The sequence below is a fragment of the Podarcis tiliguerta genome, assembly GCF_965153285.1.
Source record: "Podarcis tiliguerta genome assembly, chromosome: 6".
In the NCBI taxonomy this organism is placed as follows: domain Eukaryota; kingdom Metazoa; phylum Chordata; class Lepidosauria; order Squamata; family Lacertidae; genus Podarcis; species Podarcis tiliguerta.
The window spans coordinates 90,029,357-90,051,860 of NC_139539.1; the positions used below are offsets into that span (position 1 = coordinate 90,029,357).

Here is a 22,504-nt window from a genome sequence, read left to right on the forward strand (position 1 = left end):
TATCAGGGTTAAATTAAAGCATGCATCAACCCAGCTTATATTTAACATTATAAATACAGCTGAACAAAGTCTATAGTCATAGAGCAATTGAAATACTTAAGCGAAGGATAATTTAAGCAAATCTAAAGACAAGCCACTCTAATAAAAGTGACTGTAATGCTTTCTTCCCCAAATCTCCAAGTCTCACCTTTTCACTTCTATGTGAAGATGAGCTAGATGATTGGTGCGATCGCTTTTCACTGGAAGTCTTGGAATAAGAATGCTAAAACACAAAATTAAATAGAAAAAAAAATTACTGAGGCCCCCCTGAAAATCTACCCTGTCTACGCGAACAAACAGAAAGATGCAGTGACAAATTTGAATTGTTTTATGTAACTATGATTTAACCTTTTCTTTTTGGGTTTAAGATCTCTCTTTCTCGATCACACACATATACACTGAATTAACGATGTTTTGAAAGGACACTTCTCTTAGACACCCCATAAACGCACATACTGAATTAATTATGCAAATCAAGAGGGTATACATCCTCCTACAGGTCTTGTTTTTCCACCAACCAACTCCTGGAAACACGTAGGGTGGACAAGAATCGGAGCCAAAAAAAAATAAGTTTGGCTAGGAAATAGTGCTTCCTTTCCTTCCTTGTCTCTCACACACAGCCATACAAAGCTCAACAACAGGTTGTGATTAAGCAGGAGAGACCTTAACCATATCCCCGGTTTGAAGGGCACACTAAGTCATATCTTGCTTAGCTGCTATTCTGCACTGAACTAAAACACAGAGATAAACAAAGCCAATACTCTAGCTTACCATTTTGTGCAAAAAAAGGCCATTATGTGAATACAAACTTATTTCCACTCTACATTTGCATCTCCACAGACTTTCCTACCTTGGTATCTGAAATATCCTCCTTTTTGCTAGATTTCTTTTTGCGTTTTTTGTACATGTTCAAGTTTCAAATGTTCAAGTTTCAAAATCTAAAAAGAGAGAAAGGCAATATAATCTTATTTCCAAATGCATTTTACATTTCCCCCTCTTGTTGCTTTGGCTAGTAGATGAGGCCAGGGTTTTATTTCCCCTTGTTTCTGGAGTCTGGGGTTTTCTTTGGGCCACACTTTCAGAATTAAAATTTGCTTCTTGTACAAATAGGATTTTTTATTGATAAGAAATACATTGGAAAACAAAAAGAAGCAATTCCTGGCAGTTTTTGATTTATAACACAGAACACAACTACTTTATAGAATGATCATGGGGCATCCAGAAAGTATAAAACAATGCAGCCACGTAAGAACATGAATCATTCTCTAATTATAAACAAGCCTCTTCCGTATGTACCTTAAGTATGTACACAGACTCAATGAGAGGTGTGAGCTTGCTTTTGCCATGTAATCTCATTTATACTGGGACTAATTTGAGGCAAACAAACTCATCAACACATTTTGAAAAGCTATCTATCCATGTTCTGCAAATAACATATATACATACAGTATACACATTTCAGTGATGTATAGTGTGTGTGTGTGTGTGTGTGTGTGTGTACACACACACATATATACATACAGTCAATGCTTTTTTCTGGGAAGACGCAGGGAGACGCATACCCCTAAACATTGTTAATCTTTGTACTATTGTCCATTTACTGTATTTATTTTTCCTGATTTGAACTATAAAATGGTGATTTTCTTGAGTCAAAATGAGAGTACCTACCGCTAAACATTTTTTTAAAGAAAAAAAGCACTATATACACTATACATCACTGAAATGTTGAAATATTTCTTTGATTGTCCTTGAATCTTTCCCACGCGCCACACCCTTTGAGAACCACTGGTCTATGAATGCGAGAAAAGTAAAGAAAACACCCAAATCCACAGCTGGCCAGTACCTTTGTGGGCTTAAGGGCCAACTGTGAACTCCAAATGGCACTTCCTCAAGAGGAAAGGCAGTTTCCCCAGTGCTAAACAGCAAAACCAATCTTCCTTCAGAATCCCAGGCACTGACCTCCTTCCTCCCCAAGAGTTTATTTTCTAGTAAACGACCTCAGATCCCAGGCTTAGAACGGTTTGCCCTCTCTCTTCACACTCGGCCCCTTTTCCTGTCGTCGCATCACAATGAAACATCATCACAATGAACAGCGAGGCGTTGTTGTTGCTTTTGCTTTCTTTGAAAAAACAAAACTAGGGGGCAATTGGCTGCGAAGCATGTTGGGTACTGTAGTTTTCCCGGTTCGCCTGCGCCATAGAGATGTAGCCCCGCCTTTCTCAAGCTTGGGTCGCCAGTTGTTGTTGGACTACAACTCCCATCATTCCTACAAGACCAGTGGTTAGGGACAATGGGATATGTAGTTCAGGCTTCCTCAACCTCGGCCCTCCAGATGTTTGAAGACTACAATTCCCAGCATCCCTGACCACTGGTCCTGCTAACTAGGGATCATGGGAGTTGTAGGCCAAAAGCATCTGTGGGGCCGATGTGGAGGAAGCCTGCTGTAGTTCAACACTAATATTGATTTATTATTCATACCCCGCCCATCTGGCTGGGTTTCCTCAGCCACTAATATCTGGGGACCTAAATTTGAGAAAGGCTGAAAACAACAAGAAGTAAACTTAGCATGCGCCGAATATACCAAACTCCCCAACCTCCTCCCTCGCATCAGCAATGACAGCAGTCGGCTTATTTCTCTTTTGCTAGAACAGAGACCATTAGGAGGGTACTAATTAGAGAGAGAGAACTGCCACGTTTCCCAAGCACGAGATACGGCTAGTCGTCACTGGGTTCCCACACGTTGTTGGGACTACAGCTCCCATCATCCCTGACTGCCGGCCCTCCTCACTAGGGTTGATGGGAGTTGTAGTCCAGCAACCTCTAAGGTTCCCCAACGTTGAGAAAAACTGAGTTAGATCATAAAATTCCCTCTTTGCTTCATTTTTGGGGAGGGGCGTGGTGAAGTCGTGGCTTTGCCTGTTGGCAATTGTCTCCTTCGCCCCTCTAACCGGAGGGAAAGAGAGAGAGATAGATAATAATAATAATAGCCAGGCAGGAAGTCTTGACCTGCAAGCGGGCAAAACTTTCTGCTTTAGTAAAAACGTCTATGCACGTTTTCAGACACGAGGCAGTCGTCTTTCTCTGCCCAGGTTGCCCCAACCTCGCTCCGAAGCGGCACCTCCCGATTACCTGGGAGCAAATAAGCCCCGTTGAACCCGAGCGGGGATTACTTGGAAATGGATCCCCACAGCAAAAGGGCCTCCCTTTCGAAAGGCGACGCCGATATTGATAGGGAGTTTGTAAGCACAGACGTCAGTCAGTCAGTCAGCCAGCCCAGCTTTTAGCCTTTAAACCCGCGGTATCAGGTCCACGCCCCTATGGAGTCCTTCTTCCCTCAGGGAAAATGTGAGTATAGTCCTGCCGCGGGGCATCTCGGGTAACGTAGTTCCGTATGCACCTGAGGAACGCGAGAAAGAGAGCGCGCACGCCAGTATTTACATATTTATTTCGGGTATAGCCTTGCCGTTGTACATCTTGGGTAAACGTATTTCTGAGGCGCTTGAGGCATAGGCTTAGCCGCGGGGCAACTTGGGTAACGTAGTTCTTAGGCACCTGAGGCGCGCCCGAGAGAGCGAGAGCGCGCGCAAGTATTTACATATTTATTTCGGTATTTACAATATTTATATTGTATTACAATATTTATATACAATATTTACAGCATTTACAATATTTATATATTGCTGCCGCGGTGCGTCTTGGGTAACGCAGCTCTGAGGCAGCTAAGGCGTAGGATTAGCCGCGGGGTATGTTGGGTAACGTAGTTCTTAGGCACCTGAGGCGCGCGCGAGAGAGAGAGCGCACGCGTGTTTACTTCGGGTCTATTGCTGCCCGTTGTGTATCTTGGGTAACGTAGCTCTGAGGCGCGGGATTAGCCGCGGGGCCTCCTGGGTAATGTAGTTCTCAGTCCCTGAGGGCCCTTGGGGGAGACGAGCTTGTGCACAACATTCTGACCCGAAACAGGAGTCATCTGAGGGGCTGCGTCCCGTGACTAAGGCGCGGGCCGTGCTTGCCGGAGGAAAAAAGCCGAGGGAGCCGCCGAGTGAAGTGGGTTCGCTCTCCCCCCCTTCCTCACCGCCGCTGTGTGGAAAATGGCGGCCGAGGGAGCGGTGTTGCCCCCGCCGCCCGCCAAGGAGGGAGAACCTGAGGCGCTCAGTAAGGAAGGGGGCGGTTCAGTAACTGTCAGATGGGCGAGGGGTTGTTGTGGTTGTTGTTGCCTTGAAGTTGGGTCTGCGGGGGGCGGGTTGTACTTGTAGTGGGTTCTCCTTCCTTCGGTCCGTTTTGAAGGAAGCTTCTAATCCCAGAGGGGCGCGTTCAGACGTTACGTGTTCAGGTCGGTGTTTCACCCTCACGCCTGAGGTGACGCCTGGTGTTAGAAACTCCAGGATTCATCAGCTGCTCGCCAAATGCTCCTTCAGCAGATCCACATGTGCTAACACACACAAAAGTGGAAGACATTTAAAAGAGAGAGAAAATCTCCGCTTTACAGGAGACCTTCCATGCATGACAGAGGAGGGGGCAAAACTGGTCACCTTCCTGGTTCTTTAGGGGTGGGGAGATAAATAAATAAATAGTACTTTTATAGCAAATGTATGGAAGTTCCCTTGTCTTAATCACACACACACGACTTTAGCCATTCAGGTCCCTGATCCATGCACATTTTAACATGGGAGGAAACCCAATTGAACCTGGTTGGGATTTACTTCCAAGCAGAAGGCATCTTCCAGGGTTGGAAACAATATTCTTCTTTTCCAAATGGTGCCCAGATTGCTGCTTTTGTTTCTTCTATACAGTGGTGCCTCGCAAGATGAAATTAATTCGTTCTGCGAGTTTTTTCGTTTTGTGAATTTTTTTGTCTTGCGAAGCACCACTGTGTATTGACGGTTTCCCATAGGAATGCATTGGCAGTTTTAAAAAAAAAAGCGCAAGACGTTTCGTCTTGCGAAGCAAGCCCATAGGGAAATCCGCCTTGCGAAGCAACTCAGAAAACGAAAAACTCTTTCGTCTTGCGAGTTTTTCGTCTTCCGAGGCATTCGTCTTGCGAGGTACCACTGTATTGCAATTAGTTGTACCATTTAAAGGGATTATTTTTACAGAACTTCCTTTATGACTTCATTAGTCTAAACCGAATAGGTTTTGCAGCCAATTTCACACTGCAGTTACAGTGGCAAATAGAACCCCGCTTAATGGTAACTTTGCTACTAGTCAATGCTAATGTAGTAGTGGGGGAAATTTGCATCCAGGTAGGGAAAAGCTATGGGGACGCGGGTGGCGCTGTGGGTAAAACCTCAGCGCCTAGGACTTGCCGATCGTCAGGTCGGCGTTTCGAATCCCTGCGGCGGGGTGAGCTCCCGTCGTTCGGTCCCAGCTCCTGCCCACCTAGCAGTTCGAAAGCATCTCCGGGTGCAAGCAGATAAATAGGGACCGCTTACCAGCGGGAAGGTAAACGGCGTTTCCGTGTGCTGCGCTGGCTCGCCAGATGCAGCTTGTCACGCTGGCCACGTGACCCGGAAGTGGCTCCTGGCCTATAGAGTGAGATGAGCACACAACCCTAGAGTCTGGCAAGACTGGCCCGAACGGGCAGGGGTACCTTTACCTTTAGGGAAAAGCTGGGGTAGGAGGTAGAAGTACATTTTCCTGTTCCTGCTTTCTTAAGCTTGGTTAGAAGCATAAAGTGTAATGTCAGCACAAATTTCTTATTTCCAATAGTCCTGGCGTAGAAAATCCTACTTTCTTTTGTCAAAGATTAGTTTTTTCATTGTATATAGCTGTAATAATGCCTTTGAAACAGCTACTAATGCAGCTAATTAAAATGCATTGTAACTATAGGTTTTTTGCCTTTCTGTAGATAGCATTGACATGGAAAGCCTCAGGGCAGATGTGGAAATATCTGAAGAAGAAGTAAAAGGCAAAAAGGAAGAAACAGAGCAAGTGTCTATAAAAGAGCCTAACAACAGTAACCTGTTGGATGCATCATCTGACTCTCCAAGAGGTTTGCTAACATAATACTGGAATCCTTGTATAGTCGTACCTTGGTTCTCAAATAGAATGTGTTCCTGGAGTCCAGTTGACTCCCAGAACCGTTCAAAAAGCAAAGCTCAGTTTCCAATTGGCTGCAGGAACGTCCTGCCGCCAATCAGAAGCAGCGCCAGACATTTGGCTTCTGAAAATTGTTCAAAAACCGGAACACTCACTTCCAGGATTCAATCGTTCGGGAGCCAATTTGGTGAAGGGCCAAGGCATTTGAGATCCAAGGTACGACTGTAGTATGTAGGGGATGTGTACATGCTCTAGAAAATCAGTCTGCAGCTCCATCCTTCCAATAATTCCCTCAAAGATAAATAAATAAAAATAAATAGCTATTTCTTCTCGCCTTGGATTCTTTGGGTACATCCTCCAGGTGGGAATAGTCAGAGATGTTATACTTCTAATCAAAAGTGCCACTTTCTCTTTTGTAAGTGTTTATACGTCGCTTTCAAGACTTAAAGCCAAAGCATCAAAGAGGAGTGCAGTTATGAACACAGTGGGACTTACTCCCAATTAAACATGCATAGGATTCCACAGTAGAAGCGATGTGTTCAGTACCAAAGATTCCAGATTCCCTAAGAAAGGACAAAAAGAGGCTAATTATTTGTTTTTGGCATTTCTGAAATGTTTTTCTTTCTATAAAAACTACAATTTAGGCTTTCAAATTTCTGTGGTACCCTATGCCCTGCACTCCAATGCCTGTCACTTTCTGTTGTTTCTCATTTTTGCAGCCCCTTGCAGCCCCCTCTCAGCTCAGCATCCAGTGTGGGCAAGCCAGTCACGCTCCCCTACATCTGCCTCTGAAAGATATGCACAAAATAACTAATATAGACAGAATGAGAATTAGTGCTGAATCATGCAGTTAAGCAATTTTGTGAATAGTTAGGAAACCAAGTTTTTTTTAAAAAAAATAATGAATGGGTAAGAAAATAAAAAGTAAGTAGATTTTATAGGAATAGCTTTGGCACCAACATTCTGTTTTGTACAGGAGCAGAGAAAGTTTACAGTGAGAACTTTTAATTCCTATCCTTTTCCTATTCCTATCCTATTCCTATTTAGCTTATTGTGTAAATGTTCTCAGTTTATGTTATTATGCAAGTGGAGGATGGATATAGTCGGTGCTTTTTTTCTTAAAAAATGTTTAGGGGTACTCTCATTTTGACTCATGAAAATCACCATTTCATAGTTCAAATCGGGGGAAATAAATACAGTAAATGGACAAAAGCACAAAGATTCACAAAATGTTTAGGGGTATGCGTAACCCTGTGTACCCTCCAGAAAAAAGCACTGCATATAGTGATGTAGGACACAAAGTTTTGAGAAAGAGCTGTTATGGTGGCAGTTAGTTGTAAATTACTATATAACAAAGGATATTTACTGAAAAATCCATGTAATTGTTTTGTTCCAGAGAAGCATATCTCAATTCAAAGAACACTTGCCGATTTAGAGAAACTGGCTGACCTGCAGGAAGGTTGTCTAATCTCAGCTGCTTCCCAGAATGCAGATCACTCTGTGGCAGGTATTTAAACTAGCTCCAGAGCTAGGCATTGCATGGCTGAAAGATAATGCTCCTAGTGTTAGATGAGAGAGAACATATTGGTTAAGTGCTTGCAGATAAATGGATTCTTTGAAAGAGCAAGATAGCTGAATATAATTCCATGTGTAGTGCTTGGGCGGAGGTCTCTAGAGCCACAGCAAGAGCCAATGGTTTGACTTTACCTCTGAAGGCACACTCTTTCCATTGTGTCCCAAGAGAGATGGATGCCAACCAACCAACAAACCTGGGGGTGGGATTACATCTGCAGCTCTATCCTTGCTATTGGCTATCCAAGCCAAGAGATCCACTCAAGCTAGCTTCACAAAGGAAAGTGGGAGGGAAGCAAGTGACAATGGTGCAGGAGTCCCCAACGAATTTCATTTCCTTTGTAGTCTTAAATTGTTTGCAACAGTGCAGTTACTTGGCAGTGTCTTTGAATGGTCAATAGTGGTGTATATTTGCTGTCATATTTTCAAATCAATGGATGGGTTGTTGTGTCTCTGTTTTTTTATCTAATTTGAATTAGGAGCTGGCAAGAAGTCTTGTCCACTGTGCCCTGAAGAGAAGTTCAAAGCTTGTTATAGTCACAAGCTCCATCGCCACCTACAGAATCTCCACTGGAAAGTGTCTGTTGAATTTGAAGGTAAAAATGGCTAAAATGCCATTGTTGATGCCAACACAATTCAGTGTCTTAGGTGGCACCTTTTAGTTCTTTGTTTAAACCTTGCCCAGCAGTTCAAGTTCTATGAGAAAGCTTACAGCCACAGGGAAACTCTTCATAAATTATGCCATATTTAAAGTTCAAGCTTAACAGATCAATCTGATTCATGTTGCAAAAAATACTTGTTTGCAGAAGTAGCTGTGGATAATTTACAATGAGGGTGCACCAACAGAACTGGCTGTCTTTGCCTTAGTTGTTTGGTGTATATATCAAATTGTGAGACTACCAATGTCCTCTCTTTATTCTAGGCTACAGAATGTGCATCTGTCACTTACCTTGCCGCCCCGTGAAACCAAATGTTGCTGCAGACCAGGTAATTGCTATATAAATGGCTATTATTTTGAAAAGCAGAAAATGTTATCAATTGTTCCACATCTGATACTGTTACTGAGGATCCGAATGGGTTGGGTTACGACCCTCGTCTTAAATATAATATTTATAGTGGATTTCTTTTTGGTCTGGCAGCATGCTTATTTGTTTATTATTATATATAAATAATTTTATAAGAGGAAGCTAAAATTTAATACGTTACATAAAGGCTGCATTTGAACATTAAGCTTTGTTGCTGAATTGTAAACTGCATCCTTCGTGGTATCAACTATAATTGGTTTATATGGGTTTTTACTGTTGTTGTCTTAAGTATTATAAGATATGGTATAGTATTAATATTAAAATGATTTTTCTAATCAACTTTAACTATGCATGCAATGTGTGTTGTAGATAAAAATGGAGGCCCATTATCACTGCATTATCTGTTCGGCAACTATTACCCGAAGGACAGATATGATAGGGCATATTAAACGTCATGTGAATAAAGGAGAAACTGAATCAAGGTTTATGCCAGGTAAGTATTTAAACATCTTTGTTTTTACTGCATGAAGATATTGTATTTTTATCACTGGCTATTATAGATAGAATAAATGATGAAATTAGAATAGGTGACAGTGTATTTGTTTGAGTTTGTATTTCTTTCTAACTCACAAGGAATTAAAGCTACTTTAAAGAACCCAGATTTGTTGCTAGTACCATTTAAAGGGATTTTTTTTTTACAGAACTTCCTTTATTAATCTAAACTGGATAAACTGTCATGAATTTTTGACATTGGTGCATGTATTATTACCAAATTGTTCCCAAATTGCTTCTTTTGTTTCTTCTGTATTGTATTTATTGTATTACAGTTTGTATTCAATAAAATTGTACGGCACAGTAGAACAGAGCAAAAACAAAACAAACCCCTAAATGTAAAACAAGAATACATATCTTTGGCTTTATTAGTCATGGCAAAAGAAATATTATACATAGTTCATAGTTCCTAGCCAATTTCTTGTCTGCCGACAAAGCTTATGTCCCTAGGTTAGTGGTGGGGAACCTTTTTGACCCAGAGAGGCAGATTCTTATCTGACTTTACCCCGCTGGCCAACTTTGACAGGTTAGTGGAAAAACTCATCTGAAGTCAGCTGGCTGCCAGGCTCTTGGGAAGTACAGTCAGACCTTGGATCTCAAACGCCTTGGCTCCTGAACAATCAAAACCCGGAAGTGAGTGTTCCGGTTTTCGAACGATTTTTCAGAAGCCAAATGTCCGGCGCAGCTTCCGATGCTCCTGCAGCCAATTGGAAGCTGCACCTTGGTTTTCGAACAGTTCTGAGAGTCAAACGGACTCCTGAAACGCATTCTGTTCGAGAACCAAGGTACCACTGTACTGCATAAAATGCTTTGTGAGCTCTGTGCTCAGTGCTTTTCTCTTTAATACAACAGCACTGAGGCAGTTTCTCAGCATAAATTAGATTTTCCAAGTGTTCTGAAAATTAATTATTATTGTTAAGATGTCTTTTATTTAATAACCGTCATATTTTGTGTTAACAGTACTGTGGATCTAATGATTTTGGTGGTTCCTGAACATTACAGACCAGGCAAACATAGAGAGACCCAGTTCAAACATTGTTTGAGGCTTCACAAGCCTTACGAAGCTGAGAAAAAGCACTGAAGCCAAACATTCCTTCCTTTGGGTTCTAGTTTAAAGCCTAGATTCTGGCTTGTTATTAAGTCAGAGCTCCTCTTTACATCCAAATGGGAAAACTTAACGTCAAGTTAATAAACCAGCATCTGATTCATAGTTTATGAAGCCTTGAGTGATGGTCTAAATTAAGGTATAGTCTCTCTAACACTCACTTTCATTCTGAAAATTATTTTTAGCCCCTGCTCCCAAATCTACATATGAAATACTAAAAGAAGCAGATACAGATGTGCAAGTCCTTCCTAATTATTCCACACCACAGAAAACTGATTCTTATTTTAATCCTAAAATGAAACTTAACAGGTAAGAAATTTGAGGATTATTATGGAGGGGATTAAAAAAAATCATTTATATTTTTTCATATTAACAGAAACTAGTACATGGTGGATATTTCTGTGGCACAGGTGAAATATATGGATTAGGCAAGCCAAGTACATGAAGCCCATGGCTGCACTGTGATTCGAACCAAGACAGAAATCGAGTGTGATTCATTGGACTTGCTGGAACATAAAAGTACTGAGAAGTTTAAGTCCTACCCAAAATATCATGATTGTGCAGTTTCCAAATCTGCCAAAACAACAAGAATGCAAATTTCAGGGGGGTGGGGAACAGTTGGATCTTACCTATTGTTTGAGCTGGGTGTCCACCAGTATGCGGATGATACCCAGCTCTACCTCTCCTTTAGATTGGAACCAGGGAAGGCAGTGAATGTCCTGTATGAGTGTCTGGAGGCGGTTGGAGAATGGATGGCGACTAACAGATTGAGGTTGAATCCTGACAAGACAGAAGTACCTTTCTTGGGGGACAGGGGGCGGGCGGGCGTGAGGGACTCCCTGGTCCTGAATGGGGTAACTGTGCCCCTGAAGGACCAGGTGCGCAACCTGGGAGTCATTTTGGACTCACAGCTGTCCATGGAGGCGCAGGTCAGTTCTGTGTCCTGAGCAGCTGTCTACCAGCTCCATCTGGTACGCCAGCTGAGACCCTACCTGCCTGCAGACTGTCTTGCCAGAGTAGTACATGCTCTGGATATCTCCTGCTTGGATTACTGCAATGTGCTCTACATGGGGCTACCTTTGAAGGTGACTCGGAAACTACAACTAATCCAGAATTTGGCAGCTAGACTGGTGACTGGTAGTGGCCACCAATACCATATAGCAGGGGTGGCCAACTCCCAAGAGACTGCAATCTACTCTCAGAGTTAAAAACTGGCAGTGATCTACCCCCTTTTTTGGAAGGAAAGCCCTGCTTTTTTGGGTTCAGGTCTTAAGTAGTTGTTGAGCTTTTTTTAGGAAGGTGGGGGGTGCAGGGCAAAAGCGTTGAGCTTTTTTTAGGGCAGCCAAAGTAGTTGGGCTTCTTTGGGGGAAAACCATGATCTACCAGTGATCTGCCACAACCTGGACGTGCCTGCCATATAGCACCAGTCCTAAAGGATCTTCACTGACTCCCAGTACATTTTCGGCCTCAGCCCAGTATACCTGAAGGAGCATCACCACCTCCATCATTCAGCCTGGACATTGAGGTCCACTTCCAGGGGGCTTCTGGCAGTTCCCTCACTGTGAGAAGTTACAGGGAACCGGCCAAAGGTCCTTCTCAGCAGTGGCACCCTCCCTGTGGAACGTCCTCCCATCAGATGTCGGGGAGATAAAGAATTACACAACTTTTAGAAAACATCTGAAGGCAGCCCTGTTCAGGGAAGTTTTTAATGTCTGACATTTTATTATTTTTTATATTTTGCTGGAAGCCGTCCAGAGTGGCTCGGGAAACCCAGTCAGATGGGCGGGGTATAAATAATAAAATTATTATTATTATTATTATTATTATTATTATTATTATTATTATTATTACTGTTATCATTATTACTGTTTAATTTGAAGAAACTGTCTGGAAACTTATGAGAGGAAGAATAATTTTGGAGTTTACATCTTTGTTTAAATTTTTATTTTATTTTATTTATTTTATTTTATTTTATTTTATTTTATTCTTTTAGGCAACTCGTAGTCTGTGCTCTAGCTGTTCTAGCAGAGGAACGGAAACCTTTGGAATGTCTGGATGCATTTGGAGCCACTGGTAGGGTGCTGTTCTGTGCTTTGGTTCATGTGTTCCTTGTAAAGGGAAATTGCTGTAGAGTAAATCCTACTGAGGTCACTGGGATATACTATGCAAAAAACATGTTGATTACACGGTTGTTCTGTTAGTTGCTCTGGCATTCAGGAAAAGAAAAGAGGGGTTGTCAATTTTAGAAATACAGTGGTGCCTCGCAAGACGAAAAGAATCCGTTCTGCGAGTCTCTTCGTCTTGCGAAGCAACCCCATTAGCGGATTAGTGCTATTAGCGGTTTAGCGGCTATTAGCGGCTATTAAAGGCTTAAGGGATTAGCGGATTAGCTGCTAAAAGGCTATTAGCAGCTTAGTGCCTTAGAAAAAGGGGGTGGGGAGCGAAAAAAAATCGTAGGAACTCGCAAGACATTTTCGTCTTGCGAAGCAAGCCCATAGGAAATTCGTTCTGCGAAGCACCTCCAAAACGGAAAACCCTTTCGTCTAGCGGGTTTTCCATCTTGCGAGGCATTCGTCTTGCGGGGCACCACTGTAAATACTTTCTTGGAATGGAATTAACAAACAATCATGTTGATTTGTTAGCCTTAGTGAAAGCAATTATATATATATTTTTCAGTTAGGGATAATAATAATTTAATGTGCATTGTGTATATTAAGAACATTAGCATGTTTCTATGCAGTATGCTCCACACGAGCAAACTCTTACTTTATTGCATGCATCTAACTGTACACAAGTAACACCAATCTACACAGGGGTTGTGTTCCAGGTCATCATGCGTGACAGCAGAGCATGCATAAGCCCATTATTGCCTGGCCCACCCCCCCAATTATTCCCCCTTTTCTGGGGACTTCTGAGTCGCCATGATGTGCATGTTCATGCTCATGAGTCAATTGGACACAATGTAAATCAGTCACTTCCTTTACATCTCTTGCTTCCAGGTATAATGGGATTACAGTGGGCAAAGCATCTTGGAAACTCCGTGAAGGTCACAATTAATGACTACAATGAAAATTCTGTAAGAATGATACAGGAGAACTGTCACTTAAATAAAATGAAAGTGGTGATGAACTTCAAAGAGGAGGAAGACTGTGATGAAACAATAGAAGAAGGGGAGGAAAACTTGCCTGCCATTGAGGTGACAAAAATGGATGCCAATGTCATCATGCACTTGAGAGCATTTGATTTTATGTAAGTGGCATTTGCTGTTGGATCAGAACCCACCCCCACCCCCCAACACCTAGGGTTTGGTAAGTGGAGACGAGATCAAGTGTGGCACAATCAAAACAATAGCACTGTGCAAATAGCACTGTCAATATAAAATCAACCTAAATTGATGTTTCATGGCATCTCCTGTTTACTCTTCAGCCCTGATGAAACTTTGTATATGCCATTATATATTTTCATACATTTATATTCTGCTTTTCTTCCCTCATGGAAGTTAAAGCACTGACCAGATCTGCTTAGCTTCCATAAGGTAGTGGCCTCAGCTGCTTCTAGTGCAATAATCTCAGCTGGAGCTGCTTCAACAGCATGTTGCTCCATGTAATGGATTATTCAGATATATTATAAATATTGTAAAACTAATTAAGCAAAACTTTATGAGCCTTCTTAATATCTAAAAATGAAAGCAACTTTGTTGTCCAAACTTTTAAAGCAGGGTCTAATCTCTAATAGAATTGTACTGCAACTAGGATGTTGCTTCATTTATACCATTATTATTTATCCCAGTCTACCTTCTGCCTATCCATACACCATTAGGCACTGTGCACCTGTGGTTTTAGTCAAAATAAGTGGGGATTCTTACAAGAGCTACTGGCTAGGAAAATATTAGTTCACAGTACTGCACAGTTGTCATTTATATATATATATGCAAATAAATGATTACTTTGCTTAAGATATATTAATGTTTGCTTGCAACTTTAGGACTTGGGTGGGCAGCTTGCAGAACCATCCTCAGCCTTTCAGTTTCTATTTGTGAGCCATTTGCAGAGTGGTTTTTTGCTCAGCTGCATATTCATATGTTTTTCTCAAGAAACTGTACCCTTTACCAATCCTGTTATCACTGGATAACACAAAGTGGTGAGTAAAATCATACCAATGCTTCAGTAGAGTGTTCCAAGTCACCAAAGCTACACCCTTGTGCTGGAGACAATTATGTGGAATATTTAGCAAGATTCACGTGCCAGTCTTGTAACATACATTATTGCAATTTTCCTATAAAAATCCCATTTCCCTTGCTTATCAGGCATGCACACGGTTGCAAAAATCCCAGTGCCCAGAAGCCACTTGCACCTTAAAAATAGGCATCTGGATGGGGAGAAGAAAGAGCAACACAGAGTGCCTCCCTCACTACTGAATAACTTCAATCAACAGCCACTCATAAGAGAAAGGATTCCAAGCTGGTGCTACCACTGCCTGGTAGACTCCAACTCTGGCACCTTTTAGTTAAAGCCTTGTCTAGAGTAGGGATGGGGAACGTGCGGACACCAATTCCCCTCCTTCCTGAATATTGGTCATGCTGGCTGTGGCTGATAGGAGTTGGAGTTTGGCAACATCTAGAGGGCCACAAATTCTCCATCCCCGGTCCTAGAGGGAAGGTGAGATAGGGAGACAAAGAAGCCACTGACACTGTTATCCCTCTTCTCAACAGTGCCTCTATCCTTTCATCCTTTCCTAGAAGATATGGCTAGTTCCTAAGTTTTACAAACAAATAATAAATTGTACCACGGGGCAAAGATGCTATTCGTTAACAATCCTTATTAAGTGGTGGTATCTTGGTATTTCTTTAGATTTATAGTCTTGACTGAAACTACATATGTGAAACGTGGTCACAGCATAACCCATATTCTGTTTTATTTCTGACTTGAGCATGGGTATGGCTTTTGAAAATCAGAAGTATTTAAAGTGTAGTAGCTAAGTTGCAGCCCTAAGCAGGCTTACTTGGAAACTAGTTCTACTGAACACAGTGAAACCCTTTTTCTGAGTAAACAAGATTAGGAATCTCTCTTTAATGCGTTTTTTATCTCTCTCCTACTCCACTCTACAGCCATCTGGACCCATTTGGGTCATCAGTGAACTATCTAGATGCAGCTTTCAGAAATGTAAGAAACCTTGGAATTGTGTCAGTGACATCAACAGATATCAGTTCTCTCTATTCAAAGGCACAGCATGTGGCCCAGCGTCACTATGGCTGCAACATTGTCAGGACGGAGTATTTCAAGGAACTGGCTGCTAGGATGGTAGTTGCTGCTGTGGCAAGGTACAATTAGTTTCTGAATTGTGGTCATCTCACATTTAAGTATAAGGGGGCTGTAGTCTCTCCCACTTAAAGTTGCTAATTGAAACTTTTAGTAGCAGCTGGGGGAAATTGGTTCTCTGCGTCTTGCTTTCTGACAGCCTTCAGAAATTATATCTGGAAGCATGAATACTGTAAAGCGGAGGGGGAGAGAAAAAGAGAAAACAAATACTGTAAAGCAGATTATAAACAGCCCAAAGCAGAATTGCAAGCCTTGTAACTCACCTTGCTGAATGCCATATATTGTGTTCTGCCAGATGTTTTGTGGCCTCCTTGTTTTTACACGCCCCAATGCGCAAGAAAAAGAGGTCCATTGAACTCCTCATAACCACCATAAGTGGCTGGTGACCTGAGCATTGAATTGCAAGTTGTGTGGACCTAGAGTACAACTGTGCACAATATATCTCCTTTGATTTGACTTCCTTAGGATTGTGTGCACGTCTTCCAGAAAACGCCTTGCTCAAAAGCGTTAGTAAAAAGAAACTTCATTAGGGGATTTATTCCACTGCTCAGCAGGAACTGAAGCAAGTAACTGCAATCACCTCTGATTGGAACTAATTTGGAAATCTTAAATTCTTCAGAAGCAGATCCTAGAACTACATCGTTATGTTAGATTTTTAGTCATGGGTGCAATTTCATGAAGGTCATTGCATGATTAAAAAGCAACGTGAACACTTTAGCTTGTTTGTTTTGTGTTTATCCATAGCATTTTGTTAGCAAAGTGTATTGGCATTGAAATAAGACATTTGGGTCAATGTGCTGGGACTGTAAAATTTCACAGGGTGCAAGAGGTACTCAGAAGTTAGAAGACCTTCCAGTGATATCAAACTTGTGCATTAAGTGAGAAGACTTGACACATTCAATCATATATATATATACCTGAATGTGTGAGTTGTAAAATGGGGGTGGGGACATGGAAGTCCCTACCCTCCCAACCCCAGAGATCTGAAGGTGGTTTTAATTGTGCCCAGTTGAATGTGCACACACATCTCTGTGTGTGACAGGAATCTTGATAAGATAGATACCCTTTCATGAGTGAGATCCCTAAGTGTGGCTAATCGCACACACTTAAAAACTCTTTTATTCAGACCTTCACACTAATTCCAGAAGGGTCTGAAGAGCAGCCTGCATGGGCAGGGATGTTGGGCATGTGTGCCCCTGCCTGAACACTGCTTTAGTCTTTCATGAACTGTGTTAGTCATGGTGAGTCTTTTTTGCAGAGCTGCTGCTCGATGCAACAAAGGCATTGAAGTTTTGCTCGCTGTGGCTCTCGAACATTTTGTCCTAGTGGAGGTGAGAGTATTGAGGGGGCCGTCTCCTGCAGATGATACTGTGAAGAAAATCCGGTACCTGCTCCACTGTCAGTGGTGTGAGGAAAGGGTATTCAAGAAAGATGGCAACATGATAGAAGGTAATCATATATGCTGTAACTTCATGTACCAGTGTTGTTCAGCTGGTGAAAACAAAACCTACACAATCCAGTGGTTATTTTTAAAAAGCTAAACTTTTCTCTGCTTAATTTCTTTGCTGTGGATTTTTAAAAAAAGATAATTGGTCCAGCATAAGCTTAATTTATTTCAAATATTTGTACCCTGCCTTTGCTTCTACAGTGCAACACCACCAACAAAGAGTTTTGCAGAGTAGACTTTCTAAAATCAATGATCCTAAGTGTGTCGTGTCTATTAATTTCAGTGGGTCTGCTTTGAGTAAAAACAAACAACTAAATGTGTATTCAAAACTGGACAGAGGGCTTCTGTGAATGATCTTAATGCACTGGGAGGCTCATTTGGGACAATTTCACCCTCCAAACTAGCCTGTGTGATTTATCATTCTCATCTAGCCTAAATAATCCAGGGAGTGAAGCCAAAATCTCTGGTCAAGTCCAAGTCCAAAACTATCCACCGTATTATACTCACTCTCTGGCTAGAAATCAACATCCTGAACTTACTATCTTTTGTGGGGTGTAACACATAATTATCCCCCCCCCAAAAAAAAAAAAAATTTGACCCCATCTTCTGGGCCACTGCACACAATTCTGAAATTGTCCTGACTCCTCCTGGGCTTAATAATAGCTACCATGTGAGTTATATTTAAATCACTGTGAAAAAGTTTTCAAGCTTTATTTTTTAATGGACATACCCTATTACCAAGTTTCCACTATGTTCATTGTTTTCTATACATACAAGTCTCCAACATTTGTTTAGATAATAAATGCCAATATTGTTTTCTACAGAGAACCCTTACCGGCAGCTCCCTTGTGACTGCCACAGCCGCATGACAGGCAAGACAGCAGTGGAACTTGGTCCTCTGTGGTATGTATTTCTCTAGATCCTCAGTTGGGTGCTGGCATTCCTACGGAAGCTTCAGCAGCTATGAGATACTCTCTGGCCACCCATGTCTTGGCAGGGTGAAGACACTCTCAGAAATCAGTGCAGTGCAGTGCAGATATTGAGAAGGGTAGGAAATGAGCAAACCATTTAATTTCTGTGTCCTATTGTAACTTGGCTTGCAGTCCTATGCCCACTGACCTGGGAGTAAATCTCACTGAACTTAGTAGGGCTTACTTCTGAATAGGCAGGTATGGGATAGAATCTTGAGGGGAGGGAGCCCATGTAATGTGTTATGTCTAACAAGTGCTTGCCCCATCTAGATGTGATTCAGCAAAGCACTTTTAGAAAAGGTTAAGGGGAGGGGGAATGGCAGCACCAAATAAAAAAGGAGGAAGGCGAGACTCAGTGATACTGAAGAATTATAGGAAACATTTAATAAAATTAACTGCCCAGTGTATTTGGCAGAAGTCTTCTCTGAGGACACTGAAATTAGCCAACTTTATTATTCAAACAATATAAAAATATTCAGAACTAATTACAGTGGTACCTTGGTTCTTGAACTTAATCCATTCTGGGAGTCTGTTCGACTCCTGAAACGGTTTGAAAACCAAGGCGCGGCTTCTGATTGGCTGGAGCTTCCTGCACTCAATTGGAAGCCGTGTAAGCCGTGTTGGATGTTCTGCTTCCGAAAAACGTTTGCAAACCAGAACACTCATTTCTGGGTTTGCGGCGTTCGGGAGCCAATTTGTTCGGGAGCCAAGCTGTTCAAGTACCAAGGTACCACTGTATATGAAATAGACATAGTACTTTTAATGAGACAGAACTCATACATTCAATTTGCATTAGGAATTACATTATAGGTTGTTATTCTTTCAGTGCCCAAAAGCAGGTTTTCACCAAAAGCATTGGGCAAGTTACTGCTTTAGCAAGTTCCCAGTTATTATTTGAGCTGAAGAGTTGCCAGCCTCTTGGGGCCCCACAAGCCCATTTGCAGCCTGGAGAGAAGAGTTGTGCGCCTGACACACATACTTAAGTAAATTCTAGTACTGATTTAAATGCTTTCTCAAAATGTAATTATTAATGGAATGGAACCAGAAGTCCCAAAAGTGCAGCTGATCTTTGGCCTGAGTCCTGCCCTACTGGGGCTCTGGGCTAGTTGCTATGCAGATATGGAACAGATTTTAAAACAGGAACAAAATCAGCTAACAGGGCTGTTTTTCTTCCACTGTGATGTTGCTCTCCTACTTTTAAAGGAACAGAAGTTCTACTTTTGAAATAAATTCATCTAGGTAGATACTGTAATTCTGTTATCCTGCAGGTCAGGATCCCTCTTCAACACTGGATTTCTCAGAAGAATGTTGTTTGAAGCAGTTCAGTATGGTTTAGAAGACATCCAGACTCTTCTAAAAACACTAATATGTGAAGCAGAGTGCACAATTCTCAAGCAGTTTTCAATCCATGGTCCTACCAGCCAGAACAAACAAGGTAAGACGTGAAAGGTTTTACAAACCTTGATAGGTAAAAGGGGCACTTCAGGCAGCAATTGTGAATTGTAGTGCTGACTTGCTTTTTTAGTAAGAAAATTTAAAGGGGGATTGCTAACTCAGTGTCAGAAAAGTGTGATCAAAATACAGATAAGACCTTGAGATTTCAACATGTGCCACGTTACTCAAATGAAAGCATCAAAGCCATGGTAACCATCAGTAATTTGAACTAAACCTTTTTGCTACAGCAGTAACATTCCACTCATTTCCCCTTTGATAGCCATTTGCTCACAAATTAACTTGTTTTTTCCCCTTTAATGACTTCAGTGTAAATCTGATTTCTTTTCATTTTAGAAGAATGTGGTGTGTTTATTAAGACACCAGATACCGCAGCAGATTACTACGTTGTACATGGTAGGTCCCTATCAATCTAGCATAGTATGTGGAACCAAAGAGAGGTGGGCAGGAGCTCTTACTATAGTCATTCATTAAGCAAACTAGTTCTTAAATGTAAATTTATGAAATGTGAAGATTTCCCACTGTAAGTAAGTCACACTGTTCAGATTAGCTGGATTTTAGAGGCTTTTGTGTGTTTCTTATCCTTAAATTACTCTTATATTCCAGGAAAAAGAAAAAATAATGAAAACAGCCAAAATGGAACAAAGCGTCAGAAATCGGAAAGCAATGCTGAGCATCCTGCCTTTTATTACAATATTCACAGGCACAGCATTAAAGGAATGAACATGCCAAAGTAAGCAACCTGTTGTGTTTTAAACGTTATCTGATTGAAAGGAGGAAAAAGGCATTGATTTTGTGCGTTCATTTTTCTCCCCAGGTTAAATAAGTTCTTGCATTATCTCTCTCAAGCTGGGTATCGAGTAAGCCGGACTCATTTTGATCCGATGGGTGTTCGAACTAATGCACCCCTGGCGCAGTTTAAATCTATCCTTGTGAAGTACAGTACACCAACATATATGGGAGCGCAATCGGAGGGCTCTCTGCAGGCTTCTGACGAGTCTCAGGTAGGAGCTGATGGTGACTTTGCCGAAGAAAGCACATAGAGAGAGCCAGTGTGGTGTAGTGGTTAAGAGTGGACTTGTAATCTGGTGAACCGGGTTTGATTCCCTGCTCCTCCACATGCAGCTGCTGGGTGACCTTGGGCTAGTCATACTTCCTTGAAGTCTCTCAGCCCCACTCACCTCCCAGAGTGTTTGTTGTGGGGGAGGAAGGGAAAGGAGAATGTTAGCCGCTTTGAGACTCCTTCGGGTAGTGATAAAGCGGGATATCAAATCCAAACTCTTCTTCTAAAGTAACCTCTGCAAAAATGGTCGTATTTGAAGATTTGTGTTATAAATGAACCAACAGTCTCCTTAAGATGTAGTATTTTGTTTATGACCCCTCAGCTTTTTTTACCTGTTTAAGGACACTTTTAGAAGACCATTGAAGAGCACCTGTGCTCCTATTCAGCTACAAAGTTATTTATATGTTAATGCATGCTTTAAGGTTATCCTACAGTGACCACAAACTTCCGTCTCCTTGTAATTCCTTCTTCAGATCTATAATATTTCCTAAGAGGAGAACATAGCTGGGAGCTGAGGGGGACTGAGGGTGTGGGTGCAAGCATTACCAGCACCTTTTAATAAAGTGTTCTATTGAGCTCTGACTGAAAGCCCCTCATTTGATATGCCTTTGAGAAGCTTAAAGGTAACAAAGGAAAGGTAGCTGAACAAGCCAAGATTGGGTATATTCCTAGAAAGGCAGATATTGAATACACAACTCATGCTAATAACCATACAAACCACAACATCACATCTAAACACTTTTCACTACCAAACTCCATCAATGTGAAATTGTCAGTCTATTTTATAGTTCATATGAATAACTCCCTTTAAAAGTATAGTTGAGTAGGGTGACTGTGCCCCACTGCTCACTCCATTCACTCCCTGCTAGAATGGCATAAATTGGAGATTGTTTTGCAGTAGCTTACCCCATCCTCTCAGTCCATCTGTGGCAACCCCCTCTTCCTCCTGCTAGGAATCTGTGCTTTCCCCATACTTGCCATTCTAGAATTGGCCTGCCATTTAGACATGCTGTCTTTTTAAAAACGTAATTTATCTCCAAACCCATGAAATAAGAGGGAAAGCTCCACCCTGACACCTAGTGCTTCCCATCCCTGCCCATTTTCTTCCTAACCCATTTGCAGCACTCTCTTCTTCCCACCCCGCAAGTTTTCATGTTGTGGGACTCACCCAGCGGCTGCTTCCTTTCTCATTCCCAACCCAAGAGCCCAGAGATCTAGACAGTGAGCTTCTTTCTCCTTGCCTTTTGTCTCACAGCACCAAAGCTCCCCACCCACTGGTGGTGTTGTACCAGCTGCAAGTATTAACTATTATTGTCTTGCACACTCTTCTAATAATCTATTGACCTTTTAGATTTATAAAAAGGGGGTGTTGAAGAGGAAGGAACAAAAAGTTTACTACAAATAAGACTAACCATTTTAATGTATATAAACAACTAGTCAAAAACTAAAATATTTTATAGTTACCAAGACTAGTTTTAGGGCAGCAACCTGAAATTAAACTACAATAGAAAAGTAAAGCTATTCCTTCGACTTTCGAATTCCCTCCCTTTTGTATATTTACCAAGAAAACCAATAGATTTGTTTGCAATTCCAGTTTTTAGGGATTTATGCATATAAAAGTATTAACTATGACATTAGGAAGTTTTATTACTGAAAAGTATGTTAAGATGTGACTGATGTTGGTTTGTATTTGAGGTTTGTACTAAGAAGGCATATTCTTCACATGTTTTTTAATGTAATAGTGATGATGTATATAATTTGTATTATGGTTTTATTTATATGGTTCTTTCAGTAAGTACTCTTGACATCACCAAAATGTGTTGAACGTATTTTATAAAAATCATATTTTTAGTACCATTTTGAGGCTTTGCCCGTGTTTGGTGCTGCCCCCTTTCTTCCTTTGCGTGTAAATACTCAAATCAGG

General features: G+C 41.5%; 2 protein-coding genes and 1 long non-coding RNA gene across 14 annotated transcripts in view; 1 reads left to right on the forward strand and 2 right to left on the reverse strand.

Annotated features, from left to right (window-relative positions):
* Window positions 1-3,309, reverse strand: part of SWT1 (SWT1 RNA endoribonuclease homolog) — a 30,993-nt gene extending 27,684 nt beyond the window's left edge. Inside the window, exons 1-3 of one of the 6 annotated variants that reach the window (XR_014512634.1) lie at window positions 1,999-2,162; window positions 890-977; window positions 188-262 (exon numbers count right to left, since the gene is read on the reverse strand). Coding sequence is in view for 5 of the 6 variants with exons in the window: in XM_083446318.1 (XP_083302444.1) it covers window positions 188-262; window positions 890-946 (132 nt within the window). In the remaining variant the exon portion in view is untranslated. Of the gene's footprint in view, window positions 1-187; window positions 263-889; window positions 978-1,882; window positions 2,166-3,139 lie in introns of those variants that run through there. The other 5 variants (XM_083446318.1, XM_083446316.1, XM_083446317.1 and 2 more) reach the window with 5 other exon arrangements.
* Window positions 1-22,504, reverse strand: part of LOC310680129 — a 72,338-nt gene that overhangs the window by 38,862 nt on the left and 10,972 nt on the right. The gene's annotated exons all lie outside the window — the stretch shown is intronic.
* TRMT1L (tRNA methyltransferase 1L) overlaps window positions 2,867-22,504 on the forward strand; it is a 33,283-nt gene continuing 13,645 nt past the window's right edge. For 3 of the 7 annotated variants that reach the window (XM_083446327.1, XM_083446326.1, XM_083446325.1), the window contains exons 1-16: window positions 3,786-4,191; window positions 5,885-6,028; window positions 7,472-7,582; window positions 8,127-8,243; window positions 8,570-8,634; window positions 9,042-9,165; window positions 10,515-10,638; window positions 12,323-12,402; window positions 13,329-13,578; window positions 15,437-15,649; window positions 16,906-17,096; window positions 17,919-17,997; window positions 19,334-19,500; window positions 19,854-19,913; window positions 20,124-20,250; window positions 20,335-20,521. In XM_083446327.1, the coding sequence (XP_083302453.1) occupies window positions 4,128-4,191; window positions 5,885-6,028; window positions 7,472-7,582; window positions 8,127-8,243; window positions 8,570-8,634; window positions 9,042-9,165; window positions 10,515-10,638; window positions 12,323-12,402; window positions 13,329-13,578; window positions 15,437-15,649; window positions 16,906-17,096; window positions 17,919-17,997; window positions 19,334-19,500; window positions 19,854-19,913; window positions 20,124-20,250; window positions 20,335-20,521 (2,103 nt within the window). In that variant the 5' untranslated portion in view covers window positions 3,786-4,127. Of the gene's footprint in view, window positions 3,385-3,785; window positions 4,192-5,884; window positions 6,029-7,471; window positions 7,583-8,126; window positions 8,244-8,569; window positions 8,635-9,041; window positions 9,166-10,514; window positions 10,639-12,322; window positions 12,403-13,328; window positions 13,579-15,436; window positions 15,650-16,905; window positions 17,097-17,918; window positions 17,998-19,333; window positions 19,501-19,853; window positions 19,914-20,123; window positions 20,251-20,334; window positions 22,438-22,504 lie in introns of those variants that run through there. The other 4 variants (XM_083446331.1, XM_083446330.1, XM_083446328.1 and 1 more) reach the window with 4 other exon arrangements.